At 37.9% G+C, this 26,411-nt stretch overlaps 2 protein-coding genes and 1 pseudogene across 2 annotated transcripts in view; 2 read left to right on the top strand and 1 right to left on the bottom strand.

The window, feature by feature from the left end:
• The window catches only part of mbo (Nuclear pore complex protein Nup88), a 205,781-nt gene that overhangs the window by 171,953 nt on the left and 7,417 nt on the right, over positions 1-26,411 (top strand). The gene's annotated exons all lie outside the window — the stretch shown is intronic.
• Positions 13,648-17,838, bottom strand: LOC141430854 (vacuolar protein sorting-associated protein 29). Its single transcript, XM_074091714.1, has 4 exons — positions 17,670-17,838; positions 16,428-16,619; positions 15,466-15,701; positions 13,648-15,054 (listed from the first exon to the last, which is right to left on the bottom strand). Exons 1-4 carry the CDS (start codon positions 17,670-17,672, stop codon positions 14,937-14,939), a joined length of 549 nt encoding a protein of 182 aa, XP_073947815.1. The 5' UTR covers positions 17,673-17,838; the 3' UTR covers positions 13,648-14,936.
• On the top strand, positions 18,775-23,380 carry LOC141431384 (egalitarian protein homolog; annotated as a pseudogene).

The following is a 26,411-nucleotide window of genomic DNA, read 5'->3' as shown; positions in this document are numbered from 1 at the left end:
CATATGGAATTGTATGGTCATGCGCACGCTACATCAACTCCGTAGCGTCACCGGATTGCCTCACTCGCGAGGTTGCCATGCACGGACGGTGAGTGGACCACTCGGTGACAGCCCGCTGCTCGCCGCCATAGTGACTCCTAAGAAATTCGTGGACAACGCGAGAAGAAGTTGTCAACGCAGCGTCCACCAGTGGACCACCTGTCGACAACGAGTGGACGCCGAAAGTCGAGGCGGTGCTGGTCGGCTGCCGGGTGGCTTTAATGAGCTGTGACCTTTATACTTTAAAGCAGGGGTTCCAAAACTTTTTAAGTTTTTCGGCGCAATTATAGGCTTAGTATTTTGTCACAGCGCCATTGCAGCTAGAGAGACTAGCTTTAACCAGATTGCCTAAGTTTCCGGAGTAACAGGAGCCCTATGCGGGTGGCCTTGGTCAGGGCGCCCTAGAGCGCCACAGCGCACAGTTTGAGAACCCCTGGTTTACAATTCGTGAGGGATCATTCGCAATTCAGACAATACTTTATTATTTTATCTACCACTAGTGTTTACCCGCGGCCTCGCACGCTTAAACCAATAGATCCAGCAGTTGAATTGAATTTCCGGGATTTCACTTAATTCCCATGGGAATTCCCAAAAAAATATCGTGGTCTTCATTGACCACATTGCATCTACATACCACATTTCATCTAAATTCAAGTAACCGTTTTAGCATGAAGGAGTAACAAACATACACACGCACTTACTCCCAAACTTACGCATATAACATTAGTAGGAAGTAGGATTTTCCTCCTCATCATCATCATCATCATTTCAGCCTATCTGACGTCCCACTGCTGGGCACAGGCCTCTTCTCAGAATGAGCGGCTTGAGCTGTAGTTTCCACTCAGGCCCAGTGCAGATTGGGAACTTCATACACACCATTGAATTACTTCGTATGTATGTGAAGGTTTCCTCGCGATACGTTTCTGGAGGTGACTTCTTAGACTTACCTGTCTTTGTCATGAGCCTGTGGATACTGCAGGATGGTTTGTTGCTCTTCCATATCCACCACGCATTGTGTACCCAGTTCAAGTTCTGTAACAAATGAACGTACATTTTAATAAAACAAGATTTGCACAAACCTGCTCATTTTCTTGATAGTTGCATATATTCCGATTGAAAAAGCTTAAAACCAGATTGGTAAATCTTTCTATTTAAATAAAAGTGAATTGAAGAAAGGCATATTGGCGCATAATGGAACGGCTGGCTGCGCCTATTATTATTTTTCTCGAGGTGTCATTTTTTATGTAATTATTTGCGCTGAATCGAATGAGACCATACCCATGGTTATAGGATCAATATTTTGCATGATATGAAGGAATGGGAGGGTAACCCCCTTAACTTTGGTAGGACTTGGCAGATCCTCATTTCTAGTGCCAAGGTAAAGTTAGCCCTTCCGAACCGAGTCGAGTATGAAACGAGTTACGACAATGGACCTTATGTACAAACAATCCATGTCAAATTCAATTTAAAATGTAATGAACCCGCACGATTTTGCCGCCAAACTTTACCTGTAGTAATAATTGGCATTGATCACTTTTTTACAACGTGGTCTAATTCCAAAACCATTTCGTTCGAGGAATAGGTTTACTAAATCGCAAAAGAGCATGGTTTTCGCAAAAGAGCATGTTTTTCGTACGTCGTAATAAAGATACAAATCTCTTCGTGCTCCGAAATTGATATTTGTATAACAGAATCAGTGACGCAGCGTTTGAAATAAATTATCTCCCGTATCATATCATGACGTTTTAATTTTGATATCCATAACAAAGGCTAGATAACTGGTAATTGAAAAGGCTGCTCACGTCGCGTGTTCAGTATAGCTAATAAAGATCAATGTAGGCACATATACCGGTGAGTCAACTGCGAGGTCGGGCCGTACGTCCGCTGCGATACTTGAAATCCGGTTGTACTAGACCATTGTACTTATATCCCAGACTGTGTAAAGAACGGTAAGACGGCTAGACGCCATGCCAGTTTTGTTTCCAATTTAAAATCTACAAGCAATGTAAAGGTCAAGAACCGTGTTCAGATGAAGCCAGACTCAACAAAACTGCAATTTTATATGATCATAGGTGATAAAGTAGCCCATAGTAATTAAATGATAGATCATTTAAACTATGCGTTTGAAGGTTATATTCTGTTTTACACACACACACAACACACACACACACACACACCACACACACACACACACACACACACACACACACACTCTTTCGTTATAAGCTTGCTTTGTTTAATTTTATTGTACGAAATAGTTAGATAATAACATTGAAAAGTGGAGCAGAGCACTGAAAACAAACGAAGTCTATCGGATTTTGTTGGATTAACGAATACTCGAATGGATGGATGAGCAAGTGCAACAAACTAAGAGAGTTAATTTAATCATATTGTCAAGACCGAAGCTATGTTAGATCGAAAGAAGATAGTGGGTTTAGAGATAACCTGAACCTGACCAAAGCTTAGTGCCCTTTTTTTAGCTAGCTTAGAAGGCACTCTAGTGATATGATAAACAACATAGGTGAAAAACGTTAGTAACGCAAATCTCTAGGAACTTTTTATAGTTCCATGTGGGAAGAACGCTCGCAACAGTGGAGTTTTCTTTTGAAAACAGCTTTTTCCGTTGTGCTTCGATAAACTAGGAAAAATAGGTACGTATTGAAATCTATTAACTGGATTACTGGTAAGCTGGAAACTAAATTATAAAGAGATTTCGCCATTCGCCAAAAGGATATTAGAACTAATTCATTGATTCTTGCTGGGTAAGTGTGTAAAGAATATAGATATGTCCATTGTGGATTCCGTCCTGATGAATGGGCAACGAGGAAGCTGGTCTGCTTCTAAAGGAAGTAAGGCTGTGATTGCTCTCGGTTTTTCAGAAGTGTTTGTTAAAATTATAAGAGTAAGTCTCGATCTCTAGAAAGGTGGTCGGTCTCGGTTAGAAGTACCTATACAGAACTATTCAAACTGCGCCTTCTCATATATCCCGGTTTGACCGTGTCAGACTCTATAGGACTAAAGTTGTTAGTGCTGGTTTGTGCCTGGTAACGTTCCTAAAAAAAACATAGAAATATGCTCGAAGTTAGCCTCGCCGTCTGTTTTATTTATTTACATTTGTTATTGATGATGCATAATTCACGGCCAAACAACTACTGTACAACAGGTTTGTGAAAGCAAACAATGACCATCCGACGTCTTGTCGATCGATTTGATTGCGCAAGATTCTTCGAAAGTGGAGCGATCTCATTACTGTGGCAATCACAAACCGCGGCATCAGCGAGTTTATTTACCATGACGAATGCAAGCGATTGTGATTGTGATACTGCACTACCTCCTTGGAGGCTCATGATGTAACAGACTTACATCCCGAAATTGTTTGTGCGGAGTTGCTACATAAATCCATAGGCCGGAAACGAGCAAAGGGGTTGCGTGAATGAGGCAAGACCAAATAAATACGAGAACTAAAAATGTGGACACAAAAAATAATATAACAGCAGGCCGCAGTGAAATGATAAAAAACTTTTTAGCAAAAAATTAAACCACCGAAAAACTAAAAGTAAAAAATACCCATTTTTATTTAAACTTAATCTAGGTATAGTCGAGTTCATAAACTTGTGAGCAAAAATTTTATCAAAAATATCTGAGCATGCTTCGACGCCGTTGACAATAAGAGTCGTGTACAGATATTTTTGATCAAAATTTTGCTCACAAGCTTATGAACTCGACTGTACCAGTTTGTAGTCGGTGCCACAGCACGAGCCAGGAGAAGTGATAATGAAGCCCATCAGGAAGACGAATAATAGGTAGGTCCACTTCTGCTGGCCAGTGCTAAGACACGGACTTCAAACTGGTACTAGATTTAGGTTAAATAAAAATGTTTTTTTATTTTTTAGTTTTGTTTTTTAGGCGGTTTAATTCTTATTTGTTTTTTTTTTTTTATAATTTTTTCCACCAATAGAAACTTCATTTACCTCGCCCCGTTCCGCTCAGCTGTTTCCAAATGAGATGTGCTGTGCGCGGATGTGTCAATGAAGCATTTCTATTGGTTAAGAGAAAAACATCCTCGCACATTATTAGTGGAAACGCTGCTTAACTCTTATTGTTTTAAAGATAATCAACAGTGTAAATTCTTTTAATTTATGACAGAATAACTTGTCATTAAATTGTTTTTGATTCTATTCATAAATGTTCGGCAAATATGGTTAAAGAGGGAGTTTGCTTCTTGTCTCTCTTATGCCCATATCAGGACAATGTTACTCTTCAAGAGTTTGAATTTAATAATTTGATATTTTACAATGACTGTGGAATGGACTAATAATATTTAATTATTATGTACGAACAATACAAACAACAAGATGGCCAGAACCAGCAGGCAAAAGGAAGGTTGGAAGACCAGTGATGCCATGGACTGACGACATTGCCAAAATCGCTGGAACCGACTGGACAAGTACTGCCAAAGACAGAGAGCTGTGGAAGAAGATGGAGGAGGCCTTCACTCAAAAAGGGGCCCAAGTCTCAGAAGAAAATAAATAAAATAAATGAAACTAATCATACTAACACTCGGTATTAAGAACCATTCACTAACACTACTCTATATAATGTGCAGAAGAGACAGGGAATAATAAAGGCTTTTTTTTTTTATTATGTAGGAAGAAAATTAAGTATGCCTTTTTTGATTTGGCCAAAGATGTTATTACCTTGTGGTTTCTATTATAACTGAGCTATCTACTGGTCGAAGATAATCCCTACTTCCCTACTTAATATTATAAATGCGAAAGTAACTCTATCTGTCTGTCTGTTACGCTTTCACGTCGAAACCACTGAAGTGATTTTGATGAAATTTGATATAAAGGTAGTTTGAACCCCAAGGATCAACACAGGATACCTTTTATTCCGGCAGAGGGCGCCACGGCGCGATCCGCGCCGACGAAGTCACGGGCATAAACTAGTGGAAATATAAAAAACGCGGCCCACCAAATTTAGGTACTATTCGCCATTCGCCGCAACTGCGGAGACTTCCAAAGTTGATGTCGCCAACGCCCACATTTCGCCTAGCTCCACCACTGCTTAACTTGGACACTACTCAGAAAAAAATCAGAATCACGGTGAAAAAACTGGGTTCCATAAAAAAGCAAATGTCCACTCAAAATATATGCTATTAAAAATCATACCTATGTAAATCCAGTGATAACAGAGCCCTGCTTCTAGCAAAATTAAGTCATTTTACATTCATTACTGACATAGACAGACAGACAGACAGACATAAAAATTTAAGATTTTCACTTTTCTATTAGGTGCTATATATGAGCTATTTTCATGCCAAATTTCAAGTTTCTAGGAGAACTGAAAGTACCCTATATATTTTGATTCCATGACAATTTGTATGAACAACTTTTTCAATATCAATCTTTTGATTGCATTGACTTGGAAGTTTAATTTTTCCACATTTTCAAGAGATAGCAGATTTGAAAATTTGATATTAATTTCAGCATTGTATCACCATGTACTTTAAAAAAAAGGATCTCAAGTGATGAACACACGGACAGACAGACAGCCAGGTAATCCTATTTTTTTATTTTATTTTTTTTATTCAACTGGATGGCAAACAAGCAAGTGGGTCTCCTGATGTTAAGGGATCACCATCGCCCATAGACACCTGCAACACCAGGGGGATTGCAGATGCGTTGCCAACCTAGAGCCTAAGATGAGATACCTCAAGTGCCAGTAATTTCACCAGCTGAAATGTTTCATTTTCCTCGACTTACTCATTCTTCATTATTACATATAATACATGATTTCCAAGGAATTTCAGTGTGTTTTGCAGTAATGAGTGTTGCTGATGATAACAGCATAATTGAGGAAGTTTTATTCTCGGGTTGGTTGGCTAACAGCAAACATTATCTAAATATGAGCAAGATAATATTGAAAATGAGAAATGATTTATTCATTCACTTAGTACTAATTTTACAATATGCTGGCGTCCCCATATAATATGAACCAGACAATGCAATAAATAACATAGTCCATAATTTAATTTAAGTATTAGTCTGAGAAAGAAATTAATAATATTAATGCAACTTGTTAAAAAAAATATGATGGGGCTGATTCACCATCCATTGATTAATTTTATTTGACGGATAAATGTGATGCCGTCTCCATCTATTCAAACAAAACAAACAACAGCATTAATTTATCCATCAGATAAATTTAATCAATGGATGGTGAAACAGGGGGTAAATCTCTTTGTTGTCAAATCCACCAACATAAGAGTTGTCAGTTAATATAGATAGAATCTTAATTTATTGCAAACTAAAAATAATAGATCTACAAAAAAATTTTTTGATAAACCCTGATTGTAACCTTTCCAGTGCAATTACTTTTGTCAATTTGATTTCTGCACTTGTTTTTGGACTAATCTTCAATTCTCCTTACAAATATTCAGCTAGCTAGAGGCAGTTGATATTTCTAAATATATTTTATTTTGTATGATTCATATTAAATGTTAAGAAATGTTTTATTTTTTAAGATAAATAATGACCAAATCTTTGATAAGGGGTTAGAAATAAGGTAGTAAATAACAGGCAGAACAACTTAAAAACTCATAAGAAAATAATGATAGTACTCAGACACTACTATTCTATGAAATCTCCATGATCAAATTGGATAGGCAGCAAATCAGTGATAACGCGTCCTATAAAAATAAATCAAGAACAAAATGATTCATATTACGATGAAATATAATAAGTACAAAAAATTCTAGGCAATTCTGATACCGTAATTGCAGTTTTATATTAGCAATTTATTAATTACATATTTTATGCGGAGATATTTTAACCAATAGCGTTGCAAATGTAGCGATTAACCGAAAACAGACGTAAGCAGTCACCTGCAAGATAGCAAATACTTTATTTATTAGCGATTGAAGTCCCTTACCTCGCCTGTTAAAGGTCGTACCCGAACAGCTACTTTTATCTTATCCGAGGCCATTTTTGCACTTAAATTACACAAATACAATCAAAACACAACACTTTGCACATTAAATCCAGTAATTTATTGCACATATTCACCCATATTCTAAACAAATAAAACCATTATTTTACGTTATGATCACGACGTTCCCAAATTGACAACTGACTGCCGACCGCCATGTTGTTTTTTCACGGAAATAGTGCTTCGGGCAGGTAATTAACCGATAAATCGGTAATAAGGCTAACTGCACATTTTTCTCCAACTGTTTCTCTAGTTTGGATTCAAAAAATGACACTACATATTTTAATGTCTAATGGGTTTTTAGTTATTGTAATAATATTTTATTTAAGAATACAAACTTCATTATACATGATTTACTAAATTAAGTTAAAATTATACTTAACTAAAAGTAAAATAAAAGTAAATAATAAATAAACTATTACTACTAAACTATGTCTAATTGAATTGGTCAAGGTAATCAAATAGTAAAATTATATTACATGTAATTCTATTGTGACAACAGGCTTTTAGATTTAACGTAAAAACGGTAATTGGGAAAATTGTTACACTACAACAGCACTATTTTAGTGTGTCATTTAAATAACAAAAAATACTACTAAAGTTTTCCTTAAAAGTTGACATCACTTTTAGCCTATTATATTGATTGTTAAAAACAAACATAATAAAACATAATTAAACTATAGATAGAAAATTTGGATAGAATATTGCCCAAATTTAAATCATGCTGTTTGAAATTCTTTGCATCCTAAATCAAAATTTGTTATTCAGTAGTACTGAAGTGGAAAAATTTATGTAAAAATCTACTAGTGCTACTATTTTTAGTTTTCAATAATTTGTTTTAAATGTGAATGTTATTAAATTGGAAACATTTCTGACCAATGCTGTAAATCAGTCACTTGCAGTCACTCAAAATTGGGATCATTCATGCCTTTGATTTTTTTTTTTTTTTTTTTTTTTTTTTTTTTTAATATGGCTTTCACTCTTGCTGATTTTAGCAAGACGTATTTTGCCAATGTCGATGTTGAGACATTACGCACATGAGGAGAATGTTCGGTTTATGAAATTTTGATTTTGGAGAAGGAACAGATAGGAGACCTAAAACAAATAACATATGTTATGGACGGCACACGGACGCGTGACTTTTTTTTTTTTTTTTTAACAGGGAAATGAAGACTGTTAAACATGCTAACATAAAAGGAAGTAGTGGAAAGGAAAAATAAAATATAGAAAACATGCTGTAATTTTACTACAACTTAATGTTGTGACTCAGTATAAATTTGATTAAAATTTTTGTCAAGGAAGAATCTAAAAGAGAAAGAAGTGTCGGAAAGTTAATAGGACGCGGAACATCCTTAGGCAACACGTCATACAGAGAATATGTAAGTTTACCGCAATTAAAAAAAATGTGCTCAAGAGTTCCTTCGTCTAGACCGCATTCGCACAAGGAGTTATCCCGCACCCTAATTTTATTTAAGAACACCGGAGTACAGACATGACCCAAACGGAGTCGGCATATGGTAGAAGTGACCCATTTATTCGCAGAGCGGAAACGATAAAACCACGGTTTTCGAGGGATTAACGGTTGAATGTTCCCGTAGTGTCGTCCTTTCTGGAGTCTGGAGAGGCTCCACATATTCTGCCAGGAGATCCTCAAGTCAACTCGAGCGGACATCGTTAGGTCTGATGGTAAGATGGTGTTATATTCCTGGCAACCGATTTCGATGGATTCTCTTGCCCATGCGTCCGCTCTTTCATTACCTACTATGCCGCAGTGGCCCGGAATCCATGCAAGTGTAACATCTAGTCCTTTTAACTTACAACGGTATAGAGACTCTTTGATTTTCAAAATAATTGGATATTTGGTTTTCATTTTAAAATGGTTACCAACAATTGCTTGTAGGCAGCTTTTGGCGTCGGAAAAAATTAATACTTTTGAGATATTATGGGATTTCGAAAATCTGATTGCTTCTAAAATGGCTATGGATTCCCCAGTGAAAACAGATGACTGAGTTGGGCCTTTCTGAGTCAAGACAATTTGGTATTTGGGAATCCATACCGCTGCTCCTACGTGACCATTAGGGTCTAGCTTAGAAGCATCTGTAAAAATGAGTAACCAATCTTGCCATTCTTCCAATTTTTTATTAAATTGAATATTAGCCGCTGGGCTATCCTTGTCAATGCCAAAATCAAGGATAACATTGGGGGTGTAAGTTAAAGACTCATAGTTGACCTCAAAGATAGGGTTAGAGCTGGAGGTGTATATCGGTGACGAGAGGTTTTTTAATTTGGAGTACGAAACAATATACCTTGGTGTCTCCTTATGTGACCAATATGCATTTTCAGATACTTCCAGAGAAAGCGCCTCTAGTCGAGGTAGAAGGGGATGATTAGAGATAGAACAAGCTTTGAAGATGAAGCGGTCTGCCAAGTACTGCCTACGGAGGGACAGGGGAGGATCCAAGCATTCGACCTGCATAGCATTTTTTGGTGAGGATTTCATAGCACCTAGAGAAATTCGAAGGCATTTAGCTTGAATCAGATCCCACTTCTTAAGTGCGTTTTTGTTACAGGGTTCTATCACCATAGAGCCATAGTCGATCTGGCTACGGATAACTGCGTTGTATACGAGCTTTTGGCAGTATGGATGGGCGCCCCACCAGACCCCAGAGAGAGCTCGAAGAACATTGATACCCTTTTCACATTTTCCAGTCACATATTCCAAATGTGGTACACCTGTCATTCTAGAGTCTAAAAAGACTCCAAGGAATTTCACAAAGTCCTTGCAAGGAATGACGTCTCGATCATATTGAATTTGAATGTTGGGTATGAATCTACTTCGCGTGAAGGTAACTATGCTACTTTTAGATGGAGATAGAGACAGTCCATGATCATCAAGCCAAACCTTGAGATAACTGAGCGCTTCATTAAGTTTTGAAGATGCAGCATCAGTTGACTGCGAGCCCGTATAAAGCACCAGGTCGTCGGCATACTGAAGAATACTACAGAAGGGGGAGACAGATTGTTCCATATCATACGTATATAAACTATAAAGAAGAGGGGAGAGCACCGAACCTTGAGGGAGTCCCTGCCATAGGGTAAGGGGAGGATGGAAACTATTGCCGGATCGAATTTTAATGGTGCGTCCCATGAATAACTTACAAACAAAATGAACTATCCTCACAGGAATACTCAGCTGGAGCATTTTTGCTCTGAGCACCGGAAGAAGAACATTGTCGTATGCGGCGGAGACATCTAAGAAGCAACCTACAAGATGTTTTTTTTTGGAAAGGGCCAATCTAATGTCCGAGGTTAATATGCTTAAGCTGTCCATGGTGCTTTTTCCTTTACGGAATCCGAACTGGGAGTTAGCGAGTAAATTATTTTTTTCAACAAACCATTCCAGCCTATTCTTAATTAAATGTTCAAATATTTTACCAATTGTTGCAGAAAGGGCAATTGGTCGATAGGAGTTGGCATCTTGAGGGTTCTTGCCTGGTTTGAGCATTGGAATTACAATTTGTGTCATCCATGACTCAGGGATTTCCCCAGTCACAAAAAACAAATTGAAAAGGTTTAACAGATGTTCCTTTGAAAAGCGGTTAAGTTTCTGGATAAAGATATAAGGAATGCCATCTTCTCCGGGTGAACTGTTACGAAGACCGTCCAGTGCCAACTCAAGTTCCGGGAATGTGAAGGGTTCGTCGAGGGGTCCTAGTTCAGCAGAAGGAGGAGATGGGTTTATGCAAGATTCCTCAGGAACCGATGAGGGAGCTAATTTACCCGCGAACTCCGCCAACCAGGAAGGAGGATTATGAGGGGTTGACCAGTCAGATCGGAAAGAGCCTCTGAATCTTTTAATACTCTTCCATACCAGCGATGGCGGAGTTCTAGGGTTGAGATTTTCGCAAAATCCCTTCCATCCTTTCTTTTTAGCTTTCTTTAGGAGGCGCTTAGTGTGAGCAGAGATTTTTTGGTAGGCGACAAAATCTTCGGAAAGACCGGAAACATTGAACTTACGTTCGGCGTTATCCCTTTCTTTAACCGCCGCCGTGCATTCTGCATCCCACCAGGGAGGTGAAGGGACTTTGCTGCCAAGAATTTTTTTCTTCGGGACGTACTTATCGGCTGCCTCTATCAGTATCGATTGGAATTGGAGGTATTGTTCAAAAGGGTTTGAAAGGTTGGAATCCAGCTCTTTTAATTTTTTTTCCACATAATAAGAGAAGCTAGGCCAATCTGCTTTATCCAACCTATATTTAAGGAGTGGTTGGGGAACAGGTGAAGGAAGAACGGAGGATGGCTGGGAGATAATAATGGGGAAATGATCACTTCCGAATGACTGTTTCAGCACCTGGTATGATAGCGAACACGAAAGATTAGGAGAGCTAGCAGATAAATCTAGCACCGAGTTAGGGTTTTGTCCAGGATAAACTCGGTGGGTGGGGGAGCCGTCATTGATGACTACGACGTTAATGTCATCAAACAGATCCAAGAGGAAAGACGAAAATATGTCACTGTGTGATGAGCCCCAAGAGGTATTATGGCTATTGAAATCACCTAAGATGAGGAGAGGAGGAGGGACCGAGAACAGGATGGTAGAAAGATCAGGTATTAGGTTGATATTTGGATGCGGAATATAAATTGATACAAAATTTATTCCCATGATATTAGCCGCAACTGCGTTAATTTCATGAGAGTGGGGAGGGAGGGGGATTTGAGAGAAAGAGTAACCTCTTTTAATGAACAACGCACAACCAGCACGTCCATCATCGCGGTCTTCCCGAAGGCACGAGAAGCCCGGGATCCTAAAACGGGAACCCGGTCTCAACCATGTCTCCGAAATGGCCGCCACAGATATAGAGTGCTCGTTAACGAGGTTTATTAAATCTGGTTTTTTAGGGATGATGCTACGACTATTCCATTGAAGAAAGTTGGCCTGGGGGGCCATTGGAGAAGGATAATCTTTCAGCTAGCGAAACCATTAATGGGGCAACGTCGGGCGGTAAACAATCGCTCCATTTGGCGATTATATTGGTGAGGAGTTTGAATAATAGTTCCATAAGATCGTCATTGGGCGTCTCAGCTGGCATCCGCCGAGATGATAAGACGTATCCATTAGGAACCTGAGATTGAGGGGTCGAGATAATTTCTTTATGAGCTTGCCGGTCATAGCCGGGAGACAGGGGGGTCCTTGGTCTAATTTTACGAGTGACCGTCTTACGGTATGAAGTCGAGGGAGGCGATTGAGGAGGCAAGGAAGAGTGACCAGGAGGGGGAGGTTGCCAAGAGGGACTGGAAACTGGTTCAAAAAAAATCTTAGCTACGTCGGCGTAAGGGCGACGTACGGCCGGGAAGCGAGAGGAGGCTTCTTGGTAAGAGATACTGTGCTCCGACATTGCTAGTTTAATAGATTTTTGCCTACAATATTCAGGGCAACGTTGGTCTGTAGCAAAATGATGACCTGAACAGAAGAAGCAAGTCACTTGCTCAGCGGCGACGTTGCAACCTTCGCCTGGGTGTTTTTGGGCACACTTAAAACAACGAGCATCAGATCGGCACTGGGCCTGTATATGACCAAACCTCAAACATTTTCGGCATTGAATTGTCGGTAGCACATACACTTCGACCTTCAACGACGTATAAAAAGCGAAGATTCTGTCTGGAAGTTTTTGACCTTCAAAAGTCACTACGACAGTTTGAGTTGGTACCCAGGATGGAGGTCCTCCCTCATTGGTTACCTTACGTTGGAGGCGCCGGGCTTTAAGGATTTTACCCTGTCCGTCTTTGAGGTCGGTAGCGTCCACAAATTCTTCCATTGACCAGTCAACTGGTACACCACGGATCAATCCCATACGAGAAACATTATAGGATGGAATGCTGGCTACAAATTTATGATGTGACAAAAAGGGGTTCTCTAAAATGGAATTAGCATCCTGAGCGGTCTTAAACTCCACCGAGACACGGTTTCTGCCAACGATCTTAATACCATCTCGTTTGATATTTTGGATGTTGGCTCTAGCAAATGCGAGACCAACCTTTATTGGTTGCAGTGAAATACCCGAGTTGTACGATTCCGCGTCTCGTGAGATGTGAACTATAAATGGGCCACTGTCTTCACTGCCGTATTTGCGTGAATCCGCGTCTAAATCAGGGTGTTTATAGACGGTTGCTGCAGATGCGTTGTCGACGTCGGTTCCCTGCATCACCTTTTTGCCTTTAGGTTCGAACCTTTCGGACGATGAAAGTTCCAACAAGTTAAGACTACGCTTTCGTGAATTACTGTCTTGCGAGTCCATCTCAATCGTGTTTGTGGAACTGCCACCGCCCGGATCGGGGGGCTCCTCGTTCCCCTCCATATTTTTGGCTCTCGGCCAACCGGACAAGTGTGTTATTAAGTTAAACTAGTATTATATACTAAATAATCCACCACCAGATAATTAATTAGAAAGGATTATTATTTTAATGGGAATATAACCTAAAAGTTGAACAGACTCACTGCACGGCGCTTCTGTCAATCCACCTTAAATAATAAATGAGTAATAATGGAAAGCAAATACGGATTTCACGATACTAACGTTCTAGCGATATTTCGCCTCTTGTGAAACCTCAATGATACATTTAATTGAATGAAAAGTATTAAAACCATTTTTAAATAAGGAATGTTATAAATAATTATATTTAGAAATATTTTTTTTATTAATATTTTCGTTTCGCCAGTGAAATTCACGTGGCCCTTGATTTTCTTATGACCAGTTTATGTACGGTTGGTGCCCTAACATAATAAGTAAGTATCCACTTTCACAAAGGTACAAAATGCATAGAAATATGTATAGAAATGTAGTGTATATTGGTTTCCTATCGGGAAAAGTCAGATCTCAATTGGAATTCGAGGGCTTCCGTATTATTCAATCAATCATGTGAACTTTTCCGATAAAATACAATTTAAAACCATCTGTACTTATGTTAGGAAACCGACTGTACTTTAACACGATTATAACCTAAAATTTCACTTTATTATTCTTAATCATAGATATTACTTATCTTTCTTCAAGAAAACAGTAGCAGTTGCAAATTCATCCTATGATACCGAAATTGTGTCTTTAAATTGCTTTATTTCATCAATAAATAAGATTTTGACAACCAGTGAAATTTTATGTTAGAATAGTTTCAGCCAACTTCAAAAAGGAAGATTATTTTATCCATGCTCACCGATAACTTCGACAATGAAGTCTAATTACAATTACATCGTATTAGAAGTTAATTGATATTACTATTTTTAAAAATACAACTAGTTCCCCATACATAGCAATCTTACATAACGTCACTACTTAAAAAAACTCATACCTCAAAATAGATAATTTTTCCGAGCGAACTTTATGAACATTACGTCAAGGTTCAATTTTGTTTATATATTGATTTTAGATAAGAGATTTTTTCAAAGTAGTGTCGATAACCAGCACTGGAAGCAGTCGTATATTTCCTACTTCAAACAGATATTGGTAATGTTAAATTGGTCACTTTTACTGTCAATTTTAGGTTTCGGAGAATTAGGTAACGACGACGAGCGAAGCGAGGTGTGTTAGGTATAATAGCGACCACAATGCGCGAGACGAGCGAGCGAAGCGAGGCAGCAGCCAGCGATACGCCAGGACCTAATCAAGTTAGGAAATAATTTGACCCCTACTCAGTGCTGGTTATGTAACAGGGTTACGTATAGGGAAACAAAGGAAAAAATACATACATTACTTCTTCAAATTGAACTTTTTTTCTTGACGGCGACCGGTCGCTTTAGGTTAGCAACCATTACTGCCAATGACACCTAACAGCAGCAAGATATATATTATGTGTCAGACCGTTTATTATATATTTACTTCTTAATATATTATGGATTATCTTTAATATAGACACTATGCCTTCTTGTACTCGATTCTTTCAACTTTAACTTCGTCTCCAAGCAGTTTGTAAACGTATGTGACCACGGTGGAACTCTGGATATCCATGAGCACAAACGAAGGAGTTGGGTTTCTGAAACACACAGGAAAAATCAAAAAAATCTTATTCAGTAGACAAATTTCGTAATAATGCGGTGAAATGTTCAATGAGGGTTTCATGTCAAGCGGCGATATATCGATAGATGGCGTCGCTTGCGATTGGCTGATTTAATTATTAAACCAATCACAAATGTGACGCAAATGTTCCATAGACTTTAACACACAAAACGGTTCGCTTCATCTTTCCTAATGCAAACTGCTAAAGAATTATTTCGCTCGCTTCGTCTGTATTTCTAGATAGTACAACCTAGGGCTTTCTAGGTGAAAGCTGGTACTGAATCAGTGAGATACACCTTTGGCCTCAACTGCACTTTTCATCAGGTAAGATGGGGGTTAATCACATATTAGTTTTATGTAAAAAAAATACTTCAAATGTTCAAAATACCTGAACAAAGGACTGTAAGCTCCAGTAGCGGAGCCCGGGTTGATATAAAACTTGTTCTCGTGCTCATAAGCCTCAAACCTATGGGTGTGGCCCGAGATGAGGATGTCAACATCTAACTGCCTTTGTACTAGGGCTAGGGACTCCTCATCCCCCCATGGGACGACCTGGTGCCCATGGACGAGACCGATACGGAACTGGCCAACGGTTATGACTTTTTGTTCAGGATAAGTGGAGTTCTGAAAAATTAAAGAATGCATTTTAATTGAAACAGAACATAAAACATTCAGGGAAATGTCATATTTGCAGAACTTGATGATAGCAAAAGCAATGGATTCTATACCACTAATACACATGTGAAAAATTTTAAGAGGATGAAGTTTTTTCTTTTTTTAAATTATAGATCTGATTTTGATCAATTTTCCCAAGAAATAGTTAATAATTTAGCTAGATTAACACAGAAGACTTATCATCCTGGAAAATATCAGTTCCTGTGAGAACAGATTCTTAGTAGAAGAGATTTTGGTTTGATAATCTAAATGCATGCTTACAATTTAAAATTGCTGTATTTCCAAACACATTCCAACAACAAATGGGACAAGTCTCCTGCCTTCTGGCAAATCTCACAAATCTGATAATTAACCATTAATTATTAGCTTACTCATGTATTGTTTTTTTTTCTATTTTTTTTTGAAGCTTAAGTGCACTTGTGTAACTCAAGTATTGTTAAATTATAACTTAAAAATAGAGGAGAGGCTGTCCAGATAGCTGTCGAACGTGGAAATACCGCAAGCGTTATGGGCACTTTTGCGCCAGGAATGGCAAGAGGCCAAGTAATTTAACTAGATTATTTCTATAATAATTGCTTAGTGATATTGATATGGTTTAATTTCAGTTATATTGAATTTTGTATTACTTATTCTGAATCACTTAAAAAATTTAGACCTGACAACTACAAACTTTACCTCATCAAAATCTCCCCTAACAACATGTACATCGCTGGCCAGCGTCTTGAGGTAATCGTAGGACTCCTTGGTGCAGAGGTTGCCGGTGCACAGGATGTGCTGGATGCGGCCGGGCAGCAGCAGCTTCTTGAACTTGGGGGGCAGGCTGCCCGTGCGGTGCGGGATATGCAGATCGCCCAGGACTAGGACTAGCTGTGGAAATTAAAATTATTATTATTATTTTCCTGTTTAACTTTTTGTTATTGTCATGTTATTCTTTAATTTCGCTTTTGATGTTACTGAAACTAGTTCCAAAATCAAAAAAAAATCTGTTGAGGTTTGGATAATTTTTTCAAAACTAAGCAATACATACTTAAACGCATATTAAATATCCAAGGATCAAGAACTGAGAACAAACATTCTGCCCTCTTAAGCCAAAAGACTTTTGAGTTGTTAATACTATTGTGTAGCTTAAAAAATTCTGCATCACATGGTGTAAATTACAGAAAAGCGATTTTTTTTTAGATAGCACCTTTCGGCTTAGGAGAGCAGCATTTCGACGGTTAAGAATCAATAACACCTAACAGAGACAGACAGTATTGGTTCTTAACCATTGCTTTGTATTATTCACACAAATATCTGCCCCGACCAGGGATCGAACTCGGGACCTCAAGCTTCATAGTTAAGTTCTCTAACTACTTGGTGACTTGGCTATCTGGTTGTCAATTGAGATTAAATTTAATGAGGGAGAATAGCTTCGGAATCGGCTTGCAGCACCAGTATTTCCAGACCAGTAGGTACGAGTTGGGGATCTTCAAAAAACGAGCCTATTCTCAAAGAACGGGCAATGCAACTGTAATTCTACTTTTATTATGGGCGTCCATAGGCAGCGGTGATTATTATTCATAAAGGTTTGAGCATAAAGGCCATGTTAGAGGTTAATGTAGTTTCAACTTTGTATTAAGCCACAGAGAACTAAATTACTTATACAAGACTTCTACATACTGCAACAGGGATTTCTTGGCACTTATAATCATCTACATCGCTTTTTCCGATACCAAGAAACCGCCCACAAACAATATTACCAGAGATTGTTTTTTGGTCACCATTTTCTAAATAACCACCCAACCGTTGCATTTTGCCATTTGTCGTTACCGTTTAATCATAAAAATGCTTATTTCCACTATGCAAATACCACAGTTTTAGAACAAATACTATAATTTTAATGAATAATGTTACAAAAAGCGATGTAACTGTACTTACCATTTTGATTTATTTAGAATAGGTTTATAAATAACGCAGTCAAAGCTCTATCAGCCCGACGACCCTATAATTTCTATACAGTTAGTTACGAATTAATTATTGAGAAACTCAAATCAAATTATTTAATTGGAAAAGATTTGATACGACATGACATGACATTGACGTTAGTTTAATATTTTCAGTGTTGCTGATTTATTATTTTGGAAATGGCCCCAAATGTCGCTATATATATATATATATGAAAAATTATTGGTAATTTATTAACTAAATTTAAATAAACTTCAGCTGCTAGATTACACAAACTAAAAATTAGATATTGGATTAAAATGGTGGAATTTCAACGTTTAAGACATCAAATGTTGACTTTATTTTGTTTACATTTAGTAAATTACCTAAACTTTTTAAGTATAAAATGATAAAATGTACAATACGGTTGAAATAAACTCGCTAACATAGCCCTAAAAGTTGTCAAATTTAGCATTTTAGCAATAAAATGGCAGCATTGGTTAGTTTTCGTCATGTTCGGTTCGGATAATTCGTCATCTCGGTTCGGAAATAAGAAATTGACCCTCATAAAATTTATTCTTGTTAAGTTAAAATTTAGAAATCATTTAATTACTTTGAGATAGTTTCACGAAAAACAATATGTTTTATTTAATATAATATCTGTTTGTGTGACACATTTCAATGCTGATGAAAAAAAAACTTGTCTATTCACATAAATGTTGCCCTCGTTTTACAAAGTCCAACAAAAATGGGTAATAATGAGTAATGTATGAAGAAGGAAGGGAATAGTTTTATCATAAAATCAAAAATAATAAATGTTCTTTAATTGACAACTCATAATGGTTGTTTCTTTACCATTTCAGTAGAATCAAACGAAAAAATATTTCTTTAACTTATTTTTGTTAGAATAGATCTGAGTCATGTCCTTCATGTTGAACTAAAGTAAGTATCATTCGAGTTTTCACTTTGATTGTTAACAAATAACTTTATCTTCCGTAAACATTTTAAAACTATGTCAGACAGGTTTCTTAAACAGGTAACAGTGAGGAGTAATTAATTAGATGATGGCGACATTCTGCGTCTTCTCTATCCGCTCTATTGTCTATAACCAGTTGACCTGCCTGCGCGAGAAAGAAAAATTTCATGGTGTTGTGGGTGACACATATACGTCGAAAAAGTTTAGACTAAGAATATTGGCACCAACTGCAGGGAAATGGAATCAATGGAATATGAGCTCGCCAGAAACCTCACTCTGTTGTTTTTCGTGGAACGCCTGCTCGATAAAGGCGAGCCGAGAACGTTGCACGACTTGTCCTGTCAGTTTGGTGCCAAGGGGTTCACGAAGGAGATGCGGCAGATCGCTGGCGGGTCGCAGTCGGGCTTGAAGAAGTTCCTGGCGCAGTACCCGGCGTTGTTCAACATAGACGGGGACTATGTCGATATCAACACATTCCAGAAGCATCTCAGCGGGGCGGGCGCGTCCTCAAACAACGACTACATCGAGGAGGCGAAGGAGTACTTCGCGAGTAAGATGATCCAGTACGGTGAAGGCACAGAGGTGCCCATCAAGAGTCTGCTCGGCCACCGCAGCCAGGCGTCCCCTCAGGTACGTCACATCTCCGGGCAACGCATCAAAGAGTTCAAAGATTTCTTGCTCAAACACCCGACACACATTTCACATTGTTGACGATAATGTCATTCTAGTCAGTGAGAACCACAGGCGCGGCAACACATGCAGTAACTCAGAGCAGTTCCACAACCTGCCCGTTGCTCACATCAACACGGACACAGCGCAACAGCTGCTTGATTATGTTGCACAATGCATAGAGGTGAAGGGACCGGTTATGGTCGATCAGCTTTTCCATCTTATTGTCTCCCGGTTTCCACAGGAATACTGGTATCAAGTGTTCAATTCACCTGCCGATTTGAATGCATTCCTGAAACTGTTTTCCGATAGTTTTCATGTACAATCCAACCTTGTTACACTAATTAGTAAACCAAAAATACCTGTAATGTATCTAAACGCAAAAGCGAAATCAAAGACTGAATCACCAAAGCCTATGGCCGAGGAGAAACCTGTGTCCCCGCTCCGCCTACAGTAGTGAGCCCTACCCCTTCAGATGGTAAGCAGAGCCCTGCTAACAGAATACTCAGCCCTACTGAATCTCCCCGAGGTCAACAAGCAAACCTTGCTAATCAAACATTGAAGCAAAGAATTAATTCAATTGTTATTAAAAACTTAGCTGAGAATATGGTCCGAGACAGAGTGAACAATCATTTAAATGCCCGTAGCTCCGAGGAGACAAATGGAACTCCGAGCATTAGAAACAACCTCATGGGTGAAGCTTGGAGACAAAAAGTACTGCAATGCACAACAGTTATAGCCAGCGTGAGAGAGTGCGCTTCACTGATTGATAGCATTATGAATCCTAAACGGAATTCTAAAAGCATTGTTTCCTTTGACTGTGAAGTATAAACCTTGGACTAAAAGGTGTACTTACACTCTGTCAAATAGCGACCATAAATGGTGAAGTATACATTCTAGATATAATGGCATGCCCAGGCATGGTTGTTGAAGGCAAGATAAAAGAGCTTCTCGAAAGCGAAAATGTAATTAAGATAATTCATGACTGTAGGAATGATTCAGTCAATTTGCACAATCAGTTTGAGATCACTTTGAAGAATGTTTTTGATACTCAAGCTGCTCATGCAGTTTTGCAGTTGCAGCAACAAGGTGTGCCTGTTTATAAAGTCAAAAATCTGAGTCTTAATGCTTTGTGTGAACTTTATAATGCTCCTATGAATCCTATGAAGGAACAACTTAAAAATGTTTACCGCAGAGACCAGCGCTACTGGGCCAGACGTCCATTGTCAAAAGATATGATAATTTATGCTGCCTCAGATGTGTTATCCTTGGTTAATCCTGCTATTTTTGCATACATGTCATCCAATATTAAGCCTGACAACCAGCAGCTATTTGAGGAACTGAGCAATGAACAAGTCTTCATGCACATCCAACCTACAGAAGTGAAATTAAGGAAAAGGCAAAGAAAAATTAATACAGAGGTTGGGGAGTTGAAACAGAAATTAGCTGAGACCACTAAGAATATTGTTCTTAGTAACAGGGAAATCAGATTATTGAGATATTTAGAGCTCACAGAAGAGAGAGAAAGAGAAGCTAAAGGGTTGTCATAAAATTTCGAAAAAATTGGAGAAATTGGAAGCTATTGGGCAGGAAAAAGATTCAGACTCAGAAGATGATGAGAGGGAGAACGAAATGGCTAGTTTAGAGTCCAATCCTTCTGATTCTATTTCATCCCCTCACTCCACTCAACCTCCTAGTCTCACAGAGTCAATGCAAATGATGGACGAAATCTTATCAGATACAAACATGGACAAGGTCGAGAAGATTAATCGCCTTGAAGCCATCTTATCAGCTGTAGCGCCGCTCAGCGGGGAACTGGACGACAGATTCTCGCAAACAATGGAGCAAACACTGCCACTGCTCAAGAATAAGGACTGGTCGAACTTGAGTCAGATCCTTAACATTGGAGACTCTGATAGGAAGAACTGTTCTTGTAGATGCCATAACTCCACTTACGACGATGTCAAGTGCAATGATCTCAATCAAACCAAGAAGGCGGAGATCGGTTCCCAGACCCTCAGCACGGGAGACATCGTAATTACAAGGATTCACTTCAGGGAGGAGGACAAGGCTAACGAGAGGATTGTCGACGCTTCCCCAGTTAGCAAACGAGGCATCAACATGTCTTGATGACGCTCAGTACCGAGTCTACTTCCATATTTCTGAGTGCCACAGTTTTGCGTTTCGGAAATTTTTCTTTGTGATTGATCATGTCAATTTTGTACGTAGATATTTAAGTTTGAAAGTTATTTATGATGTTTGCGTCGCTGTCGGGGTACGATAGCGGTGCAATTGTGCGAGATAGAATAATTAAGTGTGTGAGGTCGTGCATCGGCTCGGTGCGAGCGAGCGCCCACGCTAAATGCTCATTTGAGCGGAGACGATCGCTCAGATTCGAATAAATGCAACAGTAATTCGCATAATAAGCTACTTATGCCTTCATCTCGATGGACAGCGGGGCTGCCTTTTTATTTCTTTATTTATGCTGGCTATTGCCTGTTAAGCAAACCAAACTTATATGTGATAGATTTTCAAGGCCTTTTTTCTGCGTTATTTAAATTGTAAATATGATCAAACTGGGCGACGCCTACGCATCTCGAATCATGATGATGATAGATCGCTCCTCCGATATAGTTTGATATGTACATACATGTTATTTATTATTACATCTTTACCTAATGTTTTCTTTTAGTAGCTTTGTTGTTACTGAAATCTATATCGAAAATGGCAATAATAGTTATACAATAAAGCCTTTTATTGTAATATACTTCAGAATACTGTTTAGATTGTAAGTATTTTAACCATGTTTAAAATTAATAAAAAGGTTTAGGTTTAGTGTTATGGAAGGAGATTTTATAACGTAGCGTGGAGTGAAGTGGTGCTTGGAAAACTTAATTTTAATAATTAGAGTCAGTCTCACGCGCTGCGATCCCGTCAGTCGCGCGATGGACCTTACAAGATGTAGATATTCACAATTAATTTATGTGTGGTCGACTGAGGGGTAGAATTCAACTTTGTGTTTAAAGTAGGTAATTCTTTGTGCCTTCAAGTCATATCCAACGATTGCCTTTATTACACGTGAAAATTTACGTACTTTTTATACCTCAATGTATTGTAACATGAAGTTCCGATCAATAATTAATATACTACTCAGTTTTAGATACATGTGATACGAAATTTTAAAAACGATTTTTAAATTAAGACTATTTTTTTTAAAAACTGTAGAGGTTGTAGCAAATTTTAATCTACCTATTGTACTATAGTTATAAAAAAAACAATTACATATCTAATGGTTTCTATTAACTAAAGCAAGTGTGGGAGAAACAGACATAATCAAGAGTATTAAGCATGTTAAATCCTTTAAAATGTTTATTTTTGTTTCATTATGAAGTAAACACTAAGTGATATTTTACTCTTATTGCTTTGTAGTTCAATTTTGCTATTTATGTATTAGATAAAATCAGTATTGTTTCCCAAAATCATAGAAACATAGCATAATTCTTAGTTTGGTATTATTTTTGCATTTACTAAAAATGTGCAGTGATTTTAAAAACTTAAATGAATTTATTGTTACGTACTTTTGTACTAGTTTTGAAATTGCGTAATCTGCATCGGAATTTATGAAAATTATTAGTAGATAAAGTTGTTTTCGACCAAAATGTGGAATTGCATAATAAACCTATTTTAAATTGTTGATTTTTCGGCCATAATAATATAAAATCTGTTTATTCCAGAGTCACTGTTGTATTGTTTTTGTTTAACAAGCGTTAAGCGTGCCTTAGACTCAGCACAATTTAGTAGGAGATAGATTTACATTCTTACATTTTGTATCGTCTCGTAAGATGTTTTCAGTGCCACTAAGTATTTTTTTAAGTTTTTGTTAGTCAACATAAGCTTACTGTTTCCCGTTTTCCTAACAAATATTGTCAGGTTTGTATTTGTACTACTTACAGCTTTTTTACCTACTTACGACGATTTCTGTAATTTTGATACGTGGCAAATTGTAGGTATACTAATTTGCACACTGTTCATGTTTATTATAAATAAAAATGTAACATAATTTTGTGTTTTATTCTCAAGTTTCTACAGAAAGTACCTATATAGAGGTACTTCCACCCAATAAGTATCTAACAGTAGTTACGTACATACTGTCACGCTTAGAACTTGTCCAAATGTATATGGTGCGAATTAAGTACGTCCGTCAATACCTTTCCTACCTATCTTTTTATTTTTTTGCGCACTCCCGGTCGTAGGTACCCAGCGCGGGCACTGATGTATTAAACTGTTTAATACATCAGTGAGCGCGGGTATGAGATACAAATACAACAATGGTGTCCCTGCGGGGCTATTAAAATTCGAGAATTGAAGTTCGTGTCATTCCGTCCCTTTCACTTTCATAGTAAATGATCTAAGCATCAGCGGGACGGCAAGATACGAAGTTCGAATTTTGTACATACTTCGTAGTACTGACTGGCTCAGGTACCTACATCGACTCGCGCGCAAAGGTTCCCTTGACTGGCACACATTTGGACAGAATGTAAAGGTTCTAGTACCTATCTCACAATCGCGCCATCTGAACAAGTTCATACAGTAGCGAAGAAGTCTGTCAGTAACTGTACCATATGAACTTAATTCATGTACAGTCAGCAACAAAGACATGAGCCAAAGTGCCAAAAATATGTATACAGGACTTTATTGCCTGAACATTAAGGTCGTGTATGAGCAGCAAAAAATCTGGCCCTGAAAAGTATGCAGTAAGTAATTGTTGTTAAGTGTCCCATGAAATTATTATTATCATTATATTTTGTATGTAGAGTGGGCCAAATTTTGTGCCGCTGAGTATACCCAGCAGGGCTACTACGAAACTCGAAGTTCGTATTCGTACCGTCCCTCTCGCTCTCGTATTAAATAGTATAAGTGTCAGAGGGACCGCACGACATGAACTACGAGTTGCGAGGTTCGTAGTAGCCCTGCTGGGTCGAGGGTAGGTAGTTCCGTCCGCCCTAGTGTGTGGTTACTTAGCTAGTGTATACTCAGCCGCACAAAATTTGGCCCACTCTACATAGTTAGCTAGCTACATATTAGTAATCTGTGCCTGCAGTTTCCAAAATTGTATTTATTTTTTGGGTAACTAATAAAAAAAAACATTTATTTAGGTTATTTTGGTAACCCATATTTTTACATTAAAGTATAAATAAAAAAAAATATAAATTTTTTTTTTTTTAAAACAGTATAGGCTTGCGTTGAACCAATCACGCCTGATGGAAAGCAGAGGATGAGGCCTACGATGGAGCACGCTGCCTACAAATGCTCATTCACCCTAACCGAAGGCGGCCCAATGTAGTGTTCAGGAAACACAGTCGCAGGCAGGGATTCCACTCTTTTGCTGTGCCGATTGATGAAGGGAAAGAGCGAAAACAATAAATAATAATAAAAAATATATAATAGATATATATTAATGAAAGTATAAATAATTGTTTTAAACAGGGGGGGCTACTACAAAATTCGAAGCTCGTATCGTACCGTCCCTCTCACTCTCGTATTAAATAATATAAGCGTCAGCGGGACAGCAATATACGATGTTCGAAAAGGTTTCTTTAATAATGTGTTCTTCAAATAAAAGGCTAATACCATCTAGCAACTACATAGCAGTTACACAGAGTAATCAATAAAACTAAATCTCTAACTAAGATTTTCTCCACGATGATAATGCATTTTACTTATCTGCCTGGCGCAGTGTTTGTTTTTCTCCATACAAATCTAACAAGGCCAAAGATATGAGAAACGAATACATAATAAATACGTATACATAAACCATGTTCAGATCAGATAGGTGCTTAATATGTGCATTTGAAAAACACCTGTACGTATATAATTAAAATGGTACCTCTATGATAATTTTTTTTTAGGTGGTTTGTTTTGTTTTAGTCACGCCCACTGTTAATGCGCGTTATTTTCGATAAAGTAATCAAGCAGCGTCCTAGATTTTAAGTTTAATTTGAACAAAACTAAACTATTTTCATTACAATAAAACTCCTTTAAGGAACTCAATCATAAGCCTATTGCATGGGTTTGGTTCTTGTTCGGTTCGAAAAGAAAGATTTCTTGCATATTATTAACATTTCATTAAGCTTGATTAGACAACCACTCAACACACCCACTTGCGCTAATATTTTTACAAGAGCAAGCATGCATTGCGTTCCGTCCGTCCCTATTCAATAATTTCTGCACGAACGAAACGTGCGTGACGTTTTAAGCGTTCTTTCTTTTAAAAAGTGAAAACTAAACGCGTAACGGCAAACGCTGTCAAAAGCGTGTTTAAAATCGCGTAAATAATAGGTATAATTATATTGCTTTTATTTTATTTCACTTGTGTGAGAAAATGGAAGATTTCGACTTGTTTTCCGATGAAATTAACTTTACTCGCCCTGATTATAAAGATGTGTTGAGCAAATATGTGAATGAAATACCTGCAACTCCAAGTGGACCAAATTATCAAAGTAAGTTTGTGGTTTTAACTTTTGCAACTTCTAGCATTTTATTTCGTAATTTGTTACATTAGGATATATATCGTTTGGTATCTAACAATGAGTGAGAATGTACGAGTTCCATTAAAATCTAAGATAATGTCATTCGAAGCATCTAAACGTAACGGTGGAGCTAGCATGTTCCATCCATTGTTTCTTTGAGTGTGAAGTTTAAAAGGAAAGTTGAATGCGACCGAGACTGCGAGCGTGTTAGGCTGTATCTATTGTTTTTAATTTCTCATGGATCTGTGACTTGGAAATTAGTGCTATGGTTATGCAATGTTATGAATTCAAAGTAAATCTGAATCATTATTTGTCTTGTTACCAGTTTTGTTGTTTATGCCCAGATGAAGATCTGGAGCTGTATCGCCTGACGTTTCTAACGCTCGCAATTGCAATCACATGACAGGTTTGTATGCAAAATCTGTCATTGATTGCGATCGCGAGCGTCAGAAAACATTCTTTTTGGTAAAGCGAAGAATTTCTACACCATGCTGTCCTGGAAAATATAACTCCATTTGACCTCTTGACTGTTTTGTAGTTTAAATTAAACATATTTACTAC

This window comes from Choristoneura fumiferana, chromosome 9 (assembly GCF_025370935.1).
Source record: "Choristoneura fumiferana chromosome 9, NRCan_CFum_1, whole genome shotgun sequence".
Lineage (NCBI taxonomy): Eukaryota > Metazoa > Arthropoda > Insecta > Lepidoptera > Tortricidae > Choristoneura > Choristoneura fumiferana.
The sequence above is the reverse complement of the archived record's forward strand: the minus strand, read 5'-3'. Positions and strand labels throughout refer to the sequence as shown.